Raw genomic sequence first — 22126 nt, 5'->3', positions numbered from 1 at the left:
TCCATCGATTTGGGTCTGTCCATGCCCCCTCTTGAAGCACTGTAGCGGCCTCCACTTGGCCTGGTTCCTTTTGCCCATCAAGTTGAGCGCACGGCCAGGCCATGGGACAGACCTCTAGCTGATAATGGACTTCGGTCTTTTGCCACCCATGACCACTGGGCACTCTCCCCACTGGACAAAAGTGACAGTGAGGGACAAGGGCAGCGGGTGGAAGTCAAGGCTGGGGCTGCTGGGGCTCCAGGGAGGACAGCCAGTGATCCAGGTTCATCTTGCTGGGAATTTCCCCTGTCCCTTTGTGACCGTCCACTGTTTCCACTTCTAGCACTCAATCTCCTTCCACCACGGCCCCCGTTGTTGAGTCCCACAGCAGCTCCGGAGCAAAGCCCCTGAGTATTTTACTGTCTCTCTCCCCTACTAGACCTGGGCTTGGGAGTCGGAGGTCATGGGTTCAAATCCTGGCTCCACCACTTGTCAGCTGTGTGACTTTGGGCAAGTCACTTGACTTCTCTGGGCCTCAGTTACCTCATCTGTAAAATGGGGATGAAGACTGTGAGCCCCCCCGTGGGACAACCTGGTCACCTTGTAACCTCCCCAGCGCTTAGAACAGTGCTTTGCACATAGTAGGCACTTAATAAATGCTATTATTATTATTATTATTATTATTATTATTATTATTATTATTATTATTATATGCTCCTTGAGGGCAGGGATCCTGTCTCCTAACTCTTTTTTTTTTAATGGCATCTGTTAAGTGATTAGTATGTGCCAGGCACTGTACTAAGTGCTGGGGTAATAATAATAATAATGATGGCATTTATTAAGCGCTTACTATGTGCAAAGCACTGTTCTAAGCACTGGGGAGTTTACAAGGTCATCAGGTTGTCCCACCTGGGGCTCACAGTCTTAATCCCCATTTTGCAGATGAGGTAACTGAGGCACAGAGAAGTGACTTGCCCAAAGGCACACAGCTGACAAGTGGCAGATCCGGGATTTGAACTGATGACCTCTGACTCCAAAGCCCGTGCTCTTTCCACTGAGCCGTGCTGCTTCCCCAATAATAATGACATTTATTAAGCACTTACTATGTGCAAAGTACTGTTCTAAGTGCTGGGGAGGTTACAAGGTGATCAAGTTGTCCCACGGGGGGCTCACAGTCTTAGTCCCCCATTTTACAGATGAGGTAACTGAGGCACAGAGAAGGTAAGTGACTTCCCCAAAGTCACACAGCTGACAATTGGCAGAGCCGGGATTTGAACCCTTGACCTCTGACTCCAAAGCCCAGGCTCTTTCCACTGAGCCACGCTGAGACACAAATTGTTCAGGTTGAACACAGTCCATGTCCCCATGGGGCTCACAGTCTTAATTCCCATTTTATAGATGAGGTAACTGAGGCACAGAGAAGTGAAGTGACTTGCCCAAGGTCACAGCAGGCACGTGGCAGGGCAGGGATTAGAACCCAGGCCCTTCTGACTCCCAAGCCTGTGCTCTCTCTACTAGGCCATGCTGCTTCTCATAACTCTATTGTACACTCCCAAGTGCTCGGTGTAGCATTCTGAATACAGCAGACTGTAAGCTCCTTGAAGACAGGGCTCGTGTCTTTTAAATTTAACTGTACACTCCCAAATGCTCAGTACAGAGTTCTGCACGCAGCAGGAGATGCTCAGTCCATACTGTTGATTGATTAAGTGATTGGATGCCGTGGAACCACAAGGAGCTGAGCCGGGCAGGGGTGGAAGTGATCCTTCACTTAAGAATTTCCCCTCAGAACTCTCCCTGCTCCCGGCCCTTCCTCCTCTTACTGGGTTGGGACCATGATGCCCACAGGGAGACCTTGTCACATGGCTGGCTCTTCTCCAGTCGAGCTGTTGGCGCACGGAGGCGGATGGGGATGTTTGCAGCAGGCAGAGGCAGGAGCCTCCTTCCCCAGAGAGGATACGGTGATGTGCTGAGTCCACCACCTTGCTGGACCAGTCCCCTCCCAGCTCCCACACCCCCACTCCCGATCCCAGGTTCCCCTTTATCCCCTCTGCCCCCTCACCATGCCCAGGGCCCACCTGGGGTCAGCGTCGCTACTGCCCCGGAAGGGTGTTTGCTTGGCCGCCAACACGTCGGAAATGAACACAGCTGGCTGTCAGCCAATGAGAAATGGTTGTCCGTTTAATCATTTGACAGGATGTAAGGGTGATCACAACGGTGGTGGGGAGGGGAGCGGGGCAGCAGGGCCCAGATTCCCATCCTGTTCCTGGTGGGCAAAGCCCAGGAATGGGCTATGCTGAGCTGGCAGCTGAGCTGGGAGCTGAGTTGGGAGGCGGGGGGACCCTACTGCCTCCAGACCACGGGGAGGAGGGGAAGGACGAGAAGTCTCTATATACGTATTTATCTCTATTCATATATTATATCCACGGGGTGGCCCAGCCACTGTACCGTTTCCCACAGAGACTTCAGGCTGCTCAGAGATCTTGGTGGCCTGCGGCCTGGCAACCAGGAGAGGGAGTGGAGGGCAGCCTGGGGAGCGGGTCAGCGCCTGGGAGACTCAGAGGATCTGCAGCAGCCGCAGGGTCTGGCAGAGGGAGGTAGGCTCGGCCACCGCCAGGTACTGGCAGCACAGCCAGTCCTCCAGCTCGACGCCGCGCTGACCATCCACCACCCTCTCCGCCAACCTCATCATCATCAGCGCCCGTTTCACATCTACCCAGTTCTGCAGGACGTCCCGCAGGGTCTCTTCCCGGTGGGGCGGCGGGCCCAGCAGGTCTCGGCGGGGGCCCCACAGCAGGCACTGCAGCGCCTGCTTGGCCTCGCCGATGCCGACGCGCTTGGTGGGATCGGCTTCGAGCAGCAGGCTGGCCAGCCGCTGCAGGCCCCGCGAGTAGGGGGAGAGCCGAGGCAAGCCGGGCAGGTCCTTCGGCTGGTAGTCGTGCCCCCGGAGCTGGGGCCTCACCTCGAAGGGGTTGGGCTGGTGGAGGAACTCGTAGATGAGGATCCCGGCCTGGAACTCGTCGAACCTGCGGTACTGCGAGGCCGACACGATCTCGGGGGCCAGCCGGGCCTGGCTCTTCCTGTGCTGCCAGTTGTCCGTGCCGCCCGGCATCTGCTTGGCCTTGAGGAAGTTGCTGATGATGAGCCGGGGGAGAGGCCCCTCGTCGGGGGTGGAGGGGGTGGTGGCATTGGCACAGGAGGGGGTGGCGGAGGTGGCGGTGGCAGCCTCGTCGGCAGAGGGGGAAGAGGGAGTGGTGGAGGCGGAGGGGGAGAGCGAGGCCTCACAGGCGGGGGAGCGCCCGGAGCAGTCAGTCAGCAGCAGGTTCTCCAGGCACAGGTCTCGATGAACGACCCCGTGTGCCTTCAAGTGCTCAAGCCCATTGCACAGCTGCAGAAGCAGGAAGCACACACGCCGCTCGTATGCCTCGGGCCGGGCGCTGTGGGCCGAGTTCGAGGCGCGGACGAAGTTGGCCGCGGTCTGGTGGGGGACCTCTCGGGTGATGACCACCACGCAGTTGTGCTCCTGGGTGGGGGCCCGAGGGGCGGAGGGGGCCTGTGGGGCGACCAACATGCTGGCAGGCACAGAGGCAACAAAGTGGCCGCAGTCCTGCTGGACGTTGAAGTGTGCGGGGCCAGGCGGGCCACAGTAGGAGGCTGTCCCTTTGGACTCTGGCGTCTTGCAGATCTGGAAGACAGAGAAGCAAGATTAGCGCACATTCTCGCTCCAGAACCGTTGGGCCAGGGGCTCGGGGACTGCTGGAGCCTGGAGGACAGGTGGCCAGCCTGACTACTCTGCTAGCCCTCCCTCCCACCTCCTAGGTCTGCCAGACCTCTGCTCTCTCCATTGTTGGAGTCTCCTGAAAACCTACCTTCTCCTCCTCCAGGGAGCCTTCCCTGACTTGGGTACCTCAGCCCAGCTGCGGCAACCCAACACCATCACCTCGGCCTGGATGTGCATGTGCTTCTTAGCTTGTGTGCTCAGTTAATTAGTCACAGTCTGGATCCTGCTCCCTCAGTTTGTAAACAACCGTATATCTGTCCCCACCACTGGATTATAAACTCCTCCCAGCCAGGGAGCACCCTCTGCTGCTGCTACTGCTGCTACCACTAGCCTTGCCCAAGTACTTGCACTGCGCGAGCAGGTGCTCAATAACTGTCACTGACTGATTCAATTAATCAATAAATGTGATCAACTGATTGTGCCAAGTCTCTGACTCCCCTCAGCTGCTGCCCCACAGAGGGCAGAGGCAGCTGACCTTGAACAGATCACCTTCAACCGATCACCCAGCCCTATGGGTCCAGTGGACCTGTTTTGGGGTCTGTCAGCACTTACTCTGTACCAAGCATTATACTAAGCCCTGGGGTAGAACCAAAATAATCAGGTTAGGTCCAATCCTGTCCCACACAGGGCTCGCAGTCTACAAGGCAGGGAGAATAACTACTGAACCCCCATTTTACAGATGGAGGAACTGAGGCACAGTGAAGTTAAGTAGCTTGCTCAAGGTCACAGGGCAGGCAAGTGGCAGAGCTGGCGTGGGAACCATGTCCTCTGACTCCCAAGCCTGAGCTTTTTCCACTAAACCATGATATCTCCCAAGGGATACTGGGGTTGTGGGGGGGGTGGGGGTGATCACATGAGATGGTTGAAGTTATCCCCTCTGGATACAGATGTCAAAGATTGGAATGACCTCAGGTCTTAAAGCGGGTGTCTGGGGAGTGTGGGGGATGGGGCCTGCCCTCCCCAACAGCCTGTCAACCTGCAGAGCACATAGTGTGAGGCCACATGAGGCTATCAAGTAGGGAAGCAGCATGGCCTAGTGGATAAATCCAAGACCTGGAAGCTAAAGGACCTGGGTCCTAATCCCAGCTTTGCCACTTACCTGCTGTGTGACCTTAGCCAAGAATTCTCTGTGCTCAGTTTCCTCAAATGCAAAATGGGGATTCAATACCTGCTCTCCCTCCTACCTTGACTATGAGGCCCATGTGGGACAGGGACTGTATCTGGCCTGATTTACTTGCATCTACCCCAGCGCCTAGAAGAAACCTTGTCACATAGTAAGTGTTTTACAAATACCATTGGAAAAAAATGGCCTCATACTGATAACCAGAGTCCTCAAACAAGGCCTTGTCACTTGGCTTCCCACCTGCTCCCCCAGAGTGGGGCTCATGGCCTCTTACCCCAGAGCCCGTCACACAGATGGAAATGGCCGCAGCAGTGACCAATGCTAATGGACAACAACAGTTGGGATAGGAGGGGTCAGGAAGCCCCTGGACACTGGATCAACACTGGGTCTGCTAGGATCCCTTCTCTATAATGGGGTTGGGGCAGGGGGCTGGGAACCACCCAAAGTGATCACGGTTGTCCCGTTGTGGAAAGGGGAAGCCAGTGTTCAGCCAGGGACAGGGACACCAAGTGTTTAGTACAGTGTTCTGCACGCAGTAAGCACTCAATAAATGATTGATTGACTGACTGATTGACATAGAGGATCAAGGGCCATCTTCGGACGCTTGGCTCGATCACTTGCTGGACTGGCTGCTCAAGGGGGAGCACCAGCATCTGGGCCGATCGTCCCCCAGGAGCAATATTCTGACAGCATGGGGGCTGGACCCTGGGCCCAGACTGGTGCCTGCACTGACTAAAGGGCCCAGCCCTGTGGCCTCGGGTGAAGGACCACTGGCATACTTATCCCAAGCCCGAGAATCCCACAGTCGGGTGCCTGGCTTGTTCACCGTCGGGAGAAAAATGACCACACCGATGATGCCTGGGGGCTTCACATGGCCATCAGGTCACTCCCGCCTCTCCTTCTCTGCTCCCTACTCTGACTCTGGCCACTTTAAATCACCCCATTCATCTCCTCCCTCAGTGCAGCCTTTAAATTGTCTACCTGTTTCCCTCTTAGCTCCTGCCGCTAGCCCCTCCCCTCGCCCCACCCCACCCTAACATTGGTGACATGAAGCCAAAGCAGATGCATCATGAAGTTGAAATGTGGTGACTTTGGAAACCAAATCAGTTTTGTTGGCCAAGGTGAGAAATGTTCTGGGGTCAAGGACAGCCCGTGTACTGTGCCATCACAACGACGGCAGCCGCCTGGCGCTTCCGGGTGGGATGGACCTCCTGATCCCTGCATGGTCGGGGGCTGGGGGTGATGGGATGGGGGCCAGGGAGGGCGGGCTGGGGGCCGGGACATAGGTGGGACAGGGGTCAGGAAAGACAGAAAGGACTGTGGACGCACCTTCACAGCATATGGGCCTGCTGGGTCCTCGGCGCAGCTGGCACAGTAATAAATGGCATCTCCAGAGTCACAGCAGGGCTTGTTGCACGTCAGCTGGAAGAGTGACCAGCTGCTCTCATTGAAGCGCAGCCCTTCCTTCTGGACACGCATGAAGAGGTCCTCACACCTGGAGGCCAGACGGAGCATGGCCTGGCCGTACAGCAACCGGAGCCTGGAGTTCTCGCCTTCTGGACCACCGGGGACACGGGATGACTGCGTGGGGGTGCTCCCGGAAGGCTGGGGGCTGGGGAAACCCGACCACCCCCGGACCTGGAGGCTGCCTCCTCGGCTCAGAGATCCCGCTGACCCTGGGGCTCCCGCTGACCCTGGGGCTGAGGCCCAGAGACCGCTGACCGCGACACTCTTCTCCAAGGACTCGGGGGCGGGGGACTCGGAAGAGGAGGAGGAGGAGCAGGAAGAAGAGGAGGAGGAGGAGGAGGAGGAGGAAGAGAAGAGTGAGGGGCGCTGAGGCCCCGGGCTGGCAGGGAGACGAGAGTGGCCTGCCTCGTGTGAGCAGAAGCTGCTGTCTGAGTGACTGAGAGGCAGCTGGGCATTTGCTGTCCTCCGGCCAGGAGATCCCTGGCCCCAGAAAAAGCCATCGGGTGAAGAGGCCGTTCGACTGACGGTCTTCTTCTGGGGCAGTGGTGGGGGCTCCAGGGTCTGGTTGGCTGGCCTGGCCTCCGGGGGGGCCTCAGCAGGCATGTCTGCAGCCAAGAGATTCTTCCTGCTGGATGCAGGCGAGGGAGTGGGCTCGGATGACTGTGCTGAAACACAGAGAGCGCAGTAGGTTACAGATCACCCCCACGCCCCTGCAAGGCCCACAGAGACATCACCAGGTTATGGAGCTGACCCCTATCCCTACCTTGACTGCCCCCCACACACTCAGACCACCAGGAGCCCTGCCCTCAACCCAGCCCACAGAGGCCACCAGGTTAAGAATTAGGCCCCCCGTCCCCAACCCAGTTCACAGAGAGACCACCAGGTTATGGACCAGGCTCCCTGCCCCAACCTGGCCCACAGAAAGACCACCAGGTTACGGACCGAGGCCCTGTCCTTGATCCGGCCCATGGAGAGACCACCAGGCTATGCCTGCACTGACCCAGCCCACAGAGAGACCACCGGGTTACGGACCAGGAGTCCTGTCCCTACCTTGCGGGCCCCCTCAACACACACGCAGAAATCAACAGGTTACAGACCAGGACAGCAGGCTGGTTGCAGGACAGCAGCCTAGTAAGGTTCTGACTTCAGAGGTGCAAGGACTGAGGAGGGATGCTTGGTGTGGGGAAGGGAGGGGAGAGGATGGGATGGGAAAGGAGGGAAGGAGATTGAAGGAAAGTGGGAGAGAAGGGAAGGAGCTCTGGTAATGGGGGAGTCTTCACTCCAACAGCTCCCCTTGAAGCAAAAGGGTTAAACTGCCTTCCTCCAGACCCTGGTCAGCAGTTGGGGAGGGAAAGTGGAAGTGAAAAGGAAGTGGAAGAAGAGGAAGGTGAAGTAGAAGGAGAAGAAGAAAAGGAAGGGGAAGAGGAAGAAGAGGAAGAAGGAGGAAAAGGGAAAGGAGGAAAGAAAAGGGAAGGAGAAAGGGCAGAGGGCTCAGATCTCTCTCATTTCTCCCTCCCCGCAGGAGAGTAGGATCCGTGGGTCCTGGGCTGTTGGAGGCCCAGGGGCTGGGGAGGTGCTGGGGGACAAGATACTCTCAACAGTCTGGCTCAGAGGCAGCTGGGCTGCAGAGATCAGATGGCGGAAACCCGGGCCATTTCCTGAGTTCACCAATTTTAGTTCACAAAATTAGCCACAGTTGTAAGTTTGAGCAGTTGGGGCACTCTGCCTGCTCTGGGGCAGGCAACAGGTCCTTGCTGATGCTCTGTTCAGCTCTCAGGAGGACTGGGGACCTCCATCTTGCTGGCCCTTTGGCCTTCTGGGACATCACTCTCTAGTCACCATCAGAACACAGTGACCCTGGAGGGAAAAGTCAAGTATGGACGGGCTGGGGGCATTCTGAGGGGGAGGGAGGTGGAGGAAGAGATGGGATAGGAAAGATAAGCTGGTTGCTCGGCATGTGGAGAACCGCAGTTCTGTCTGTTATTCCAGATGCTTAACTCCCTCCTCAAACCCCCATCCCCCAGCAACCCCATCTCTTTCCCCCGGTGACCTGGCCACCTACTTTATTGAGAAAATTGAAACTCTCAGGCAGGATCTCCCTAAAACCTCCCCTGCTCCTCTCTAGTCCCTTCCTCCTCTTGTTCCTTCAACTCTCCCATCTTTCCCAGCAGTATCTCAATAGGAGATCTCCTCCTGCCTTCTCTAAAAATCCACCCCCTCCACCTGTGCATACAACCCCATCCCTTCGTACCTTATCAAAGCACTTACCCCCTCCCATCTTCCCTCCCTATCTTCAACTGTTCACTCTCCAATGGCTTCTTTCCCAACTGTTTTCAAACATGCACGTCTCCCCTATCCTAAAAAAATCCTCCCTTGACCCCATGACTCCTTCCAGTTATCGTCCCATCTCCCTCCTAACACACCTCTCCAAACTCCTTCAGTGAGTTGTCTACCCCGGCTGTCTCAAGTTCCTATCCTCCAATTCTTTCCTTGAACTCCTCCACTCTGGTTTCTGCCCCCTCCACTCCACAAAAACCACCGTATCAAAGATCACAAATGATCTCCTTGCCAAATCAAACAGCCTCTACTCCATCCTAATCTTCCTTGACCTCTCAGCTACCCTTGACACTGTCAACCACCCCCTTCCCCTGGAAACATTATTCTACCTCAACTTCACTGACACTGTCCTTTCCGGGTTCTCTTCCTATCTCTCTGGCTCTCTTTCTCAGTCTCTTTCATGGGCTCCTCCGTCTGCCTCCCACCCCCTAGCTGTGGGTGTTCCTCAACGTTCAGTTCTGGGTCCCCATCTACATCCACTCACTTGGAGAACTCATTTGCTCCCGTGGCTTCAACTTCCACCTCTTTATGGATGATATCCAAATCTACATCTCCAGCCCGGATCTGTCTTCCTCTCTGCAGTCTTGCATTTCCTCCTGCCTTCAAGAAATCTCTACTTGGATGTCCTGCTGTTACCTCTTCCAAAACAGAATTCTCTATCTTCACACCCAAACCCTGTCCTCCGCGTGACTTTCCCATCAGTGGAGATAGCACCACCATCCTTCCTGTCTTACAAGCCTATAACTTTGGTGATATCCTTATCTCATCTCCCTCATTCAACCCACGTATTCAATCTTCCACTAAATCCTGTTGTTTCAACCTTCACAACATCGCTAAAATCCACCCTTTCCTCTCCATCCAAACTGCTACCACCTTAATCCAAGCATTTATCCTATCCGCCTGATTACTTTATCAGCCCCCTGCTGACCTCCCTGCCTCTGACTCTCCCCATTCTAGTCCATACTTCCCTCTGCTGCCTGGATCATTTTTCTACAGAAACATTCAGGCCATGTTTCCCCACTCCTCAAGAACCTCCAATGGTTGCTCATCCACCACCGTATCAAACAGAAACTCCTTACCATGGGCTTTAAAGCACTCAATCACCTTTCCCCCTCCTATCTCACCTCACTACTCTCCTACTACAATCCAGCCTGCACACTTCACTCCTCTAATGCCAACCTACTCACTGTACCTTGATCCTATCTTGCCATCAACCTCTCTCTCCCCTGTCCTGCCTCTGTCCTGGAACAACCTCCCTCTTCATAACCAACAGACAATTATTCTCCTCACCTTCAAAGCCTTACTGAAGCCACATCTCCTCCAAGAGGTCTTCCCTGACTAAGCCCTCATTTCCTTTTTTCCCCACTCCCTTCTACGTCACCCTGATTTTCTCCCTTTATTCACCCCACCCTCCAGTCCTTCAGCACTTCTGTATAAATCTGTAATTTATTTGTTTGTATTAACATCTGTCTTCCCCTCTAGCCTGCAGGTCGATTGTGGGCCGGGAACACATCTATTATATTGTTATACTGTACTCTCCCAAGCGCTAAGTACAGTGCTCTGGACACAGTAAGTGCTCAATAAATATGACTGATTGATTGATTGATTGATCAATCCTGTCTGCACAGCCCAGAACTTCAGGGTTATAAGCTGGCGGCCACTAGAGTCTCTGAAGACACCGCACATGCAGACAAACGTGATGTAAAAGGTGGTATGTCAGGGACTCAGCCCAACGTGACTATGTGGGAATGTGTCTTCCAACTCTACTGTATTGTACATTCCCAAGCACCTAGTACAGTGCCCCGCGCACATTAAGTGCTCAATAAATACCATTGCTGCTGCTGCAGATAGTATCACATGGATCATTTTGCAGAAGACCATCCCATCTGACACTACGCAGCACTAGAGGGCATTCCTCTGCGGATGGTGGGGAGGAATGACACCTGATTCCCCGCTCCACCTTCCTCACTCCAGAGTCCCGGGTCCCCAGGAATGCAGGCGCCACTTCCAAGCCATGGCACTCAGTGGCGGGAGCCGAGGCAGAGGAGGAAGCCTGGCGTCGGAAACGGAAACACCGGATCCAAAGGAACCCAGACAAGGGACAGGTCAGCTGAAAATCAGGCTGTCCAGTGGGAAACCAAGACCTATGGTCCCCCTAGATTAGAGAGGTCAATAAATACAGCCTGACCCAACCCACCTCCAACCGGAAACTACGACTGATAGTTCAGACTAAATGGGTTAGGGAAATGCTGATTCTGGGGCCGGACTTGCTGCTGGCTGGGTCGGGGGTTTTCATTGTTGGGAAGGAGAGTCAGCCAGCTCCGGAGGAAGTGGTGAGTGATGAGCATGTTGTAGGTGGGTGTGTTTGTGGGGTGGTTGGAGGGGAGGTTTGCAGACAGTCTTCAGGGCAGTTTGTTGGGTTGGGTTGGTTGGGGGTGAGGATTCTACAGGAGTCACTTGGGTGCTCTCGACCTTTCCACAAAGCCCCCTGGGTGGTCCCGGCTCTGAGGAAACCTCTCTCAGCCTGAACACATCCAAGCTTGGGTCCGGCTGAAGGTGAGTGATTTTAACAACGTGGCAAAGTTTGAGAAAATCTCATTTGAGCTACTTTTAAAATTGGGAGGCTATGATGAAAAAACTCCAAAACAAAACCCCAACATCCTCACCCATTTCCCTCAATAGAAAGCAATGTGGCTCAGTGGAAAGAGCCCGGGCTTAGGAGTCAGAGGTCATGGGTTCTAATCCCCACTCCGCCACTTGTTAGCTTTGTGACTTTGGGCAAGTCACTTCACTTCTCTGGGCCTCAGTTACCTCATCTGTAAAATGGGGATGAAGACTGTGAGCCCCACGTGGGACAACTTGATCACCCTGTATCCTCCCCAGCACTTAGAACAGTGCTTTGCACAAAGTAAGCGCTTAACAAATGCCATCATCACTATCATCATCATCATCACCTCCTGGCTCTTTCCCATAGCCAGAACTTGCTAACCAGAACTTGCTGTCCAAAATCAATCAATCATATTTATTGAGTGCTTACTATGTGCAGAGCACTGTACTAAGCGTTTGTACTTTGTACTAAGTCCAAAAGTACAAAGGTTTGGCTTTCTCAGGACAGGAAGGTAGTTCTCCCAGACAATGAAACCCAATTTTACCCCTGAAACTTGAGTGGACATGTAACAGCTTCCATACCCTCATAATAATAATAATAATGATGATGATGATGATGATAATGATAATAACAAGTGCTTACTATGTGCCAAACACTGTATTAAGTGCTGGGGTGGGTACAGCAAATCAAGTTGGACACAATCCCTATCTCACATGGGACTCACAGTCACAATCCCCATTTTACAGATCAGGTAACTACGGCACAGAGAAGTGAAGTGACTTGATCAAGGTCACACAGCAGATAAGTAGTGGAGTTGGACAAGCGGTGGAGTGGTGGAGCTCCTACGGGACAGCTTTCATGTAGAATATACCTTGAGAAGGTTGGGACACTGAGGCCTGGGCACAAATTATGACATTTTAGGGACCAAGGTGGAGGGGACCATCCTACCTTTCTTTCTCTCCTCTCAATCAATCAATCAATCAATCAATCAATCGTATTTATTGAGCGCTTACTATGTGCAGAGCACTGTACTAAGCGCTTGGGAAGTACAAATTGGCATCACATAGAGACAGTCCCTACCCGATAGTGGGCTCACAGTCTAAAAGGGGGAGACAGAGAACAGAACCAAACATACCAACAAAATAAAATAAGTAGGATAGAAATGTACAAGTAAAATAAATAAATAAATAAATAAATAAACAGAGTAATAAATATGTACAACCATATATACATATATACAGGTGCTGTGGGGAGGGGAAGGCGGTAAGGCGGGGGGATGGAGAGGGGGACGAGGGGGAGAGGAAAGAAGGGGCTCAATCTGGGAAGGCCTCCTGGAGGAGGTGAGCTCTCAGCAGGGCCTTGAAGGGAGGAAGAGAGCTAGCTTGGCGGATGGGCAGAGGGAGGGCATTCCAGGCCCGGGGGATGACGTGGGCCGGGGGTCGATGGCGGGACAGGCGAGAGCGAGGTACAGTGAGGAGATTAGTGGTGGAGGAGCGGAGGGTGCGGGCTGGGCAGTAGAAGGAGAGAAGGGAGGTGAGGTAGGAGGGGGCCAGGGGATGGAGAGCCTTGAAGCCCAGGGTGAGGAGTTTCTGCCTGATGCGCAGATTGATCGGTAGCCATTGGAGGTTTTTGAGGAGGGGAGTGATATGTCCAGAGCGTTTCTGGACAAAGATAATCCGGGCAGCAGCATGAAGTATGGATTGAAGTGGAGAGAGACACGAGGATGGGAGATCAGAGAGAAGGCTAGTGCAGTAGTCCAGACGGGATAGGATGAGAGCTTGAATTAGCAGGGTAGCGGTTTGGATGGAGAGGAAAGGGCGGATCTTGGCAATGTTGCGGAGCTGAGACCGGCAGGTTTTGGTGACGGCTTGGATGTGAGGGGTGAATGAGAGAGCGGAGTCGAGGATGACACCAAGGTTGCGGGCTTGTGAGACGGGAAGGATGGTAGTGCCGTCAACAGAGATGGGAAAGTCAGGGAGAGGACAAGGTTTGGGAGGGAAGACAAGGAGCTCAGTCTTCGACATGTTGAGCTTTAGGTGGCGGGCGGACATCCAGATGGAGATGTCCTGAAGGCAGGAGGAGATGCGAGCCTGGAGGGAGGGGGAGAGAGCAGGGGCAGAGATGTAGATCTGGGTGTCATCAGCGTAGAGGTGATAGTTGAAGCCGTGGGAGCGAATGAGGTCACCAAGGGAGTGAGTGTAGAGAGTCTCATTCTCCATCGTCAGGGGCCAGCAGAGCTTAGTGAAAGAGCCCGGAACTGGGAGTCGGGAGACCTGGTTTCTAGTCTCAGCTCTGCCCCTGGCCTGTTTGTGTGACCTTGGGCAAGTCATTTAACCTATTTGGGTCTCACTTTCCTTACCTATGTAATGGGGCTAAAATAGATTGTGAGCCCCATGTTGTTGGTTCAGGGACTGTCTGATCTCATTAACCAAGTGCTTAGTATGGTGCTCTGAATGCAGTAAGCACTTAGTAAATACCACTGATTGATTAATTGATTATCTGTATCCACCTCAGTGCTTGGCAGATAGCAAACACTTATTATTATCATTATTACGGGAAGCAGCATGGCGTAATGGAAAGAGCACAAGCCTGGAAGTCAGAGGTCATGCGTTCTAATCCCAGCTCCACCACTCATCTGCTGTGTGACCTTGGGCAAGTCACTTCACTTCTCTGAGCCTCAGTCACCTCATCTGTAAAACGGGGATTGGGACTGTGAGCCCCATGTGAGACAGGGACTGTGTCCAACCCAATGTGCTGGTATCCACCCCAGCGATTAGTACACTGCCTGGCACATAGCAAGCATTTAACAAATACCATAATTATTATTGTCATCATCATCATCATCATCATCAATCAGTCATATTTACTGAGAGTTTACTGTGTGCAAAGCACTGACCTAAGCCCTTGGGAGAGTATGAGCCCACTGTTGGGTAGGGACTGTCTCTATATGTTGCCAACTTGTACTTCCCAAGTGCTTAGTACAGTGCTCTGCACACAGTAAGTGCTCAATAAATGCGATTGATGATGAGAGTATTATCATCATCATCTTCTTCACAAGTCACTGTGAATGAATAGCCTCTAGAATATAGGAATATAGACTTGTACAACATTGTGGAGATTTAGTGTCCATTAGTGGGCAATTTTCACAAAATCACTAAAATCCACCCTCTCCTCTCTATCCAAACTGCTACTATGCTGTTAAAAGCACTTATCATAACCTGCCTTGTCTACTGTAACAGCCTCCTCACTGACCTCCCTGCCTCTTGTTTCTTCCCACTCCAGGCAATACTTCACTCTGCTTATCAGATCATTTTTCTAAAACAATGTTCAGTTCACACCTCCCCACTTCTCAAAAAACCTCCAGTGGTTGTCCACCACCTCCACGTTAAACAGAAACTCCTTACCATCATCTTTAAAGCCACTCAATCAGCTCGCCCCATCCCACATTACCTGGCCAATTTCCTACTACAGTCCAGACTGCCCACTTTGCTACTCTAATGCCAACTTACTTGATCTCATCTATTTCACCGCCAACCCCCTGCCCACAGTTTCTCTCTGGCCTGGAACTCCCTCTCCTCACCTACAAAACCCTTCTAAAATTAATCTCCTCCAAGAGGCTAAGCCCAAACAGCGTGGCCTAATGGGATAGAGCAAGGCCCTGGGAGTCAGAAGGTCACGTGTTTTTTGTTTGTTTGTTTGTTTGTTTTTTAATGGCATTTATTAAGTGCTTACTATGTGCAGAGCACTGTTCTAAACGCTGGGGAATTTACAAGGTGATCAGGTTGCCCCATGTAGGGCTCACAGTCTTAATCCCCATTTTCCAGATGAGGTACCTGAGGCCCAGAGAAGTTAAATGACTTGCCCAAAGTCACACAGCTGACGAGTGGCAGAGGCGGTATTTGAACCCATGACCTCTGACTCCAAAGCCCGGGCTCTTTCCACTGAGCCACGCTGCTTCTCTATTCCCAGATCCTCTACTTATCTGTTGTGTGACCTTGGGCAAATTACTTCACTCCTCTGTGCCTCATTTACCTCATTTGTAGAATGGGGATTAGGACTGTGAGCCCCATGTGGGGCAGGGACTGTGTCCAACCCAATTTGTATCCCCCCACCCCCCCCGGTACTTAGTACAGTGCCTGGCATATAGTAAGCAATTAACAAATACCACAATAATAATAATTATTACTATTACCCGTGAGTCTTAGGCATTACAATCTGCACCCTTTAAGCACTTGGTGTTCAGCCCACCCCAGCCTTACATTCTTCCATTTCCCCTATCTGTAGTTTATGTTAATGTCTGTCTTCCCACATGTCTCCGCCATGTCTGCTGTGTGACCTTGGGCAAGTCACTTTAACTTCTCTGAGCCTCAGTTACCTCATCTGTAAAATGGGGATTAAGACTGTGAGCCCCATGTGGGACAACCTGATCACCTTGTATCCCCCCAGCACTTAGAACAGTGCTTTGCACATAGTAAGCGTTTAACAAATGCCATCATCATCATCATTCCCCTCTAGTCTGTAAGCTCTTTGTGGGCAGGGATTGTGTCTACCTACTCCACTGTATTGTTTAAGGCCAAGCAGTGCTCTGCACCCAGTAAGCTTTCAATAAATACCACTGATTGATTGATTGTAAACTCCTAATGGGCAGGGAACTTGTCTACCAACTCAGTCAATCAATGATATCAATCACATGTACTGAGCACTTACTGCATGCAGAAGACGGCACTGAGCACTTTGGAGAGTATGATAATCACAGGGTTAATAATAATAATGGTATTTGTTAAGTGCTTACTATGTGTCAGGAATTGTTCTAAGTGCTGGGGTAGACACAAGGCTATCAGGTTGTCCCACATGGGGCTCACAGTTTTAATCCCCATTTTACAGATGAGGTAACTGAGGCACAGAGAAGTGAAGTGACTTGCTCAAAGTCACACAGCTGACAAGTGGCAGAGCCGGGACTAGAACCCATGACCTCTGACTCCCAAGCCCATGCTCTTTCCACTAAGCCACGCTGCTTCTCAATAGAGTTGGTAGGTATATTCCCTGCCAACAAGTATCTTATATTCTAGATGGAGAGACAGACATTTACTCTGTAGTACAGTGCTTTGCACACATAAAGTGTTCAATAAATAACATCAATTGATTTGGTTGGGTGTGGCAGGCCAGTCAGGAGTAAATAAGCAGGGTTCTGCACTGGGAGGGGGCAGTGAGCACTGCTTCATGGACGAAGTCTGCAAGTGTGTGAGGGATTCACTCTCACAGACACTCTCATCACTCCCAGATGCCATCAGCAGCCTCCTCTGGAAACTACAAGGGACCACATATCAGCATGAATGGTTTTCCAAATGTCCCAAATCCCAGCTCTTCTCCTGGCCTGCTGGGTGACCCGGGCCATGTCCCTTAACCTCTCTGAGCCTTAGTCCCCTGTAAAATGGGGAGAAGTTCCTTGCCCTCCCTCCCTCTGAGACTGTGAGCCCACAGGGGATGGGGACGGTTTCCGGTCTGATCCCCTTGTCCCCACCTCAGCGCTTATGTATACAATGAGTTTAAGGAAGATTAAATACTGGCGCATATGACTTTCCAGCAGCAAGGCAAAGCCACCTGTCACTGTCAGGTCAGAGGTTTCTCTGCTTTTGTTTATCTTCCAGAAACTCAGACGTAATCCCACTGACTCAAAACTAGGCCCAAACACAGAGGGAGATTTCTCCTGGAACAATTAGAAAAGTATTTTGTCAAATGGAGGAGGAGAAAGAGGAGGAAGGGGAGGAGGGGAAGCAGGAGGAGGAGGAGAAGGAAGAAGAATAGTCTCTACAGGCAGCTCATAAACAGCTCTGAGGTGGAAGGGAAGGGATGGGATCCTGGCTACCAGGGATGAGACTCTCCCCTCTGTCCACACCCAAGTCTCTGCTGTACTGGCTGCTGAGAAGCCAGCCGAGGTCCCTGTGTGGTAGAGAGTCCAATCGTGAGACAGCGCAGGCAGAACTGGCTGTACCTTGAGCTGTGCCATCCCTCAGCGTGACCCCTCAGTTCCTTCCTTCAGTCTCAAAGCACTTACGTACATTTCCGTAATTTATTTATTTATATTAATGTCTGTCTCCCCCTCTAGACTACAAGGTTGTTGCGAGCAGGGAACATGTCAACCAACTCTGTTCTACTGCACTCTCCCAAGCATTTAGTACTGTGCTCTGAACACAGTAAGCACTCAATAAATAAGACTGATTGATTGAGTGATCGATTGACTGGCTGTAGCAGCAACCGCCCGGGCCGCTGCCCACACCGAACAGCCTTCTGCCCTTGGGCAACAACCCTCCCCACATACAGCCTCTCCCTCAGGCAGCCTACCATGCTCAGAGGGCCTCCCATGCCCAGACAGCCGCCAAGATTCAGTTTCCAACACCAAGAGCTTTTAGCGCCCAGATGGTCTCCAACCCTTAGTTTCCAACCCCAGGCAACCCCCAGTGCTCAGGCAGTTGGGAGGCTGCGGGGAGGAATAATAATAATAATAGTAAAAAGCAATAATTGTGGTACTGGTTAAGTGGTTACTATGTGCCAAACACTATACTAAGCGCTGGGAAAGAAACAAGGTTCCACATGGGGTTCACATTCCAAGAACTGAATCCCCATTTTGCAGATGAGGGAACTGAGGCACGGAGAAGTTAAGTGATTTGCCCAAGGTCACACAGCAGGTAAGTGGCAAAGCCGGCATTAGAACCCAGGTCCTCTGACTCCCAGGCTGGTGCTCTTTCCACTAGGCCACACTGTTTCTCCAAATAATCCGCAGCTCCTATCGCATGGACAAAATGACAGGACTGATGAGACTGCTGCTTCCTGCCCCTTGAAGGCCTGGGTCCAGACAGCCCCAAATCTGCCAAACTTCCTGGACACTCTATGGTCCAAGTCCTCTCAATGGGCCACTGGACCACCAGGCCATCCTGCACTGTAGTGCTCTGGGGAGTTTTGGCGCTAATGGCTTTGATCAACAAAATAAACATGCACCCCTCTGCAAAGACAACAGCCTCTCTGGGGGGGTGGGGTGGAAGTAGAGGGTGGCCAAGATAAATGTTCTAAATCCTCAAGTCTGAGATCACAAGGGCTCCCAGCTCCCTCACCTCCTCAAGCTCTGATACCGACAACAACGACAGTAGTAATAATAACAGTACAATTGCTATTTCTACCATTTTGGTGTTTGTTAAGCATTTACTATGTGCTAAGCACTGGGGCAGATTCAAGATAATCAATTGGGAAATGGTCCCTATCCCTCATGGGTCTTGTATTCTGAGGGGGAGGGGCAGGTATTGAATTCCCACTTTATAGAACTAAACTAAAACACAAAGTGATACGTGACTTGCCCAAGGTCACACAGCAAGCAATTGGCAGAGCCAGGATTAGAATCTAAGCACTGACTTCCACGCCTGTGCTCTTTCCAATAAGTCATGCTGCTTCTAGAGCTCTCAGAGGCTCTGAAACTCTTCTCTAAAGCATAGTGTTTCTAGAGGAACAGAACACCCACCCCCACTGGCCAAAGTACCAAGAAAGGAGTATTTTCTCCCTTATAAAAATCGCAATTATGGTATCCTGAAGAGCTTACCATGGGTCAATCTCTGGAGTAGATACAAAATAATGACATCAGATGGAGTCCCTGTCCTACAGTGGTCACACTACACTGTAAGGTAGAGATCAAGTATCATTTCTATTTTATAGATAAGGGAATTGAGGTCCAGAGAGGTACAGTGACTTGCCCAGGAGCCCAAGGCTAGTGGCAGAGCTGGTACTAAAACCCAGTTCTCTCAACTGACAAGCCTGTGTTCTTTCCACTAGGCCACTCTGCCTCTTTTCCTTCAGACTACTGGTAATAGGAGCTCTGTAGGCTACAATACTCTGGGTTTCGGAGTTAGCCATTTCCTGGGGAGGAAGGATGGAGGGAAGGAGGGGGAGGATGTGCACAAAGCAGTTGCAGAAGCAGTTAGAAAGGCAGCTGCAGCTGCAGCTGCAGCTGCCAGGCTGTTCCCTCGTGCATTCTTTGGGGGTGGTGGTAGCGGCAGTGGCAGCAGCAGCTGGAGCAGCAGCTCCCTCTCGCTCTCCTGTCTCCAGTGCTTAGCACATAAGTGCTTAGCAAATACCATTATTATTATTATTATTATCATACTTCAGAAGGATGGGCTTGTGGGCCACCCTCATGTGTGGAAGGTGGGGCTGGGGCCAGGGAAGAGGTAATGCCTGTGCTGCTGCTTGGCAGAGGAAAGAGAGGGTGAATGATCTAGCAGTTTTCAAGTTCACTGAGGGAAAACGGTAGTTAGAAAGGACTTTTAAACCTCTCTATCCGAGCCAAAGAATGACTGCGGAGCAAATGCTAGAGCTAGAGCTAGGGAATAGGGGGCTGCGGGCTGTGGGCTGCCACCTCCCTCACTGCTGCCTGCCCCCAGCCTGGTACTCTCAGCCTCTGGGAACAGAGGAGGAAAAGAGGCCGGAAGGAGGGTGGTAGGAAGAGAGGATCTCCCCACTGCCTTCCTTTCCCTTCTCCCCCTGCCCCAATCCCGTTCATCTTCCCCACTTCTGCCTCTCCCTCTCCTTCCCCTGCCTCTTCTGCCTCTCCCTCAATCCAGAGGTCCTACTGCTTGCATGAAATGGCAAGAGGAATTATCTCTCAGCCTTTCTACATCAAAGAAATTCAACCAGGAACTACTGTCTAGTCTTTCGGGAGACAAATAATTGCCCCAAGTTTCCTCATCCACCAGGGAGAGAACTCATAAGTGCCCACTGGCCCAGAATCCTCAGCAGCCTGGCACCCGCTGGACCCCTGGGAGAGGATTCCCACCAGAGGAATACTGGGAGGGGATTCTTAGAAGGGAATTCCTGTGAGGGAACTCCCATGAAGGGAGCTGGCAGCCAGCCACCTGGAAAGGGCTGGTCAGGTCGTGGGCCCAGGCCCGGGCAGGGGCCCTGCTGACAGGGGTGAGACTGAGAAACGGCAGAATCTGTTTTACCTCCGTCATTGCCCGGCCGGCTGTCAGAGTCCAAGTTGTCGGTGGAGCTGGGGGCGAAGCAGGCGTGGGTTCCTCGGAAGGTGGGGCTGGGGGTCTCCCTCCTCACTCTCTCCAAGTCAGAGCTGCTCTGGTTCATTTTGAGAAGATGCCTGGGAAAGGCAGAAACAAAACTCTGCTTCATTTTGGGCCCAGGGCACAGGAGTTCCCGGAGAGATGTGGGTCCCTCCCCAGTTGCCCCATTTCCCCTCTCCCCATTCTGCACTGCCATACACTAGGAGGGGAGGTCTCAGATTCTAGGCTGAGAGGGGAGGCTTCAGAACCTAGGCCTCCACCCCCTCCTCTGCTCCGTCCTCCCTGGACTCTTCTCCTGTCTTCCATTCCCTCTGCTTTTCCCCCACCCCTCCTTCCCGCCACTGCCTCTTTCTATCCCCTTCATCCATTTCCCCCTCCACGCTCTCCACCCCATCCTCCCCTACCCCTCATTCATTCATTCATTCAATCGTATTTATTGAGCACTTACTGTGTGCAGAGCACTGTACTAAGCGCTTGGGAAGTACAAGTTGGCAACATATAGGGATGGTCCCTACCCAACAACGGGCTCACAGTCTAGAAGGGGGAGACAGACAACAAAACAAAACATGTGGACAGGTGTCAAAATTTCAGAACAAATAGAATTAAAGCTATAAGCACATCATTAACAAAATAAATAGTAAATATGTACAAGTAAAATAGAGTAATAAATCTGTACAAATATATACAAGTGCTGTGGGAAAGGGAAAGAGGCAGGGCTGGGGGGATGGGGAGGAGGAGAGGAAAAAGGAGGCTCAGTCTCGGAAGGCCTCCTGGAGGAGGTGAGCTCTCAGTAGGGCTTTGAAGGAAGGAAGAGAGCTAGCTTGGCAGATGTATGGAGGGAGGGCATTCCAGGCCAGGGGAAGGACGTGGGCTGGGGGTCGATGGTGGGACAGGCGAGAACGAGGCACAGTGAGGAGGTTAGCGGTAGAGGAGCGGAGGGTGTGGGCTGGACTGTAGAAAGAGAGAAGGGAGGTGAGGTAGGAGGGGGCGAGGTGATGGACAGCCTTGAAGCCCAGGGTGAGGAGTTTCTGCCTGATGCGCAGATTGATTGGTAGCCACTGGAGATTCCTGTCGGCAGGGAATGGGATTCCCACCTTAAAGACCATCTCCAAAAATGCCTTTAGCTTCCTAAATATTCAAGTCATCGGGACAAGGAAAACAGGAACCGCTGAGCCTTTCTCTCCTGCCTGCTGTGTGCAGGCAAGAGAAGCACTCCAGGAGGTCCCAGAATGAGCATGACCTTTTGAAAATAGACCTGCAATTCCCAGGTCTGTTCCTCGGCTGGGAGCTGATAGGCAAAGGGCTGTGGGCCGCACGGCCTGCCCAGCGGGAACTCGGAGCTCTATCCACAAAAGAGATAAAGAATTCATCAAAGCCATTTGATAAATGTCAAGTCCCCAGATGCCATTAAAAAATCCGATGCTTGAGAATTCACATAAAATGTCTTATGATGCAGAAACCACCCCTTCTCTCTTTCTCTTTCTGTTTTAAAATAATAATGGTATAAGTGTATACTATGTGCCATCCCTAGGGTTGATGCAAGTTAATCAGGTCAAACACAGTCCCAGCCCCACTTGGGGCTGACAGTCTAAGACGGAGGGTGAACAGGTTTATCCCTGTTTAAAAGCTGAGGAAACTGAGGCCCAGAGAAGTAAGTGACTTGTTCAAGGTCATGACACAGGCAGGGGCAGAGCTGGGAGTAGATCCCAGATCTCCTGACTCCCGGCCCCCGGCTGTCTCTCCCTCAGGCCACTCTTTGAGGAGCAAAGCAGTGCTTC

General features: G+C 52.2%; 1 protein-coding gene across 6 annotated transcripts in view; it reads right to left on the bottom strand.

The window, feature by feature from the left end:
* Positions 1 to 2138: 2138 nt before the first annotated feature.
* PRAG1 (PEAK1 related, kinase-activating pseudokinase 1) overlaps positions 2139 to 22126 on the bottom strand; it is a 47510-nt gene continuing 27522 nt past the window's right edge. For all 6 annotated transcript variants that reach the window (XM_038759504.1, XM_038759502.1, XM_038759500.1 and 3 more), the window contains exons 4-6: positions 20277 to 20425; positions 6210 to 7012; positions 2139 to 3661 (exon numbers count right to left, since the gene is read on the bottom strand). In XM_038759504.1, coding sequence (XP_038615432.1) covers positions 2534 to 3661; positions 6210 to 7012; positions 20277 to 20425 — 2080 coding nt within the window. In that variant the 3' untranslated portion in view covers positions 2139 to 2533. The remainder of the gene's footprint in view (positions 3662 to 6209; positions 7013 to 20276; positions 20426 to 22126) is intronic.

The sequence above is a fragment of the Tachyglossus aculeatus genome, chromosome 17 (assembly GCF_015852505.1).
Source record: "Tachyglossus aculeatus isolate mTacAcu1 chromosome 17, mTacAcu1.pri, whole genome shotgun sequence".
In the NCBI taxonomy this organism is placed as follows: domain Eukaryota; kingdom Metazoa; phylum Chordata; class Mammalia; order Monotremata; family Tachyglossidae; genus Tachyglossus; species Tachyglossus aculeatus.
The sequence above is the reverse complement of the archived record's forward strand: the minus strand, read 5'-3'. Positions and strand labels throughout refer to the sequence as shown.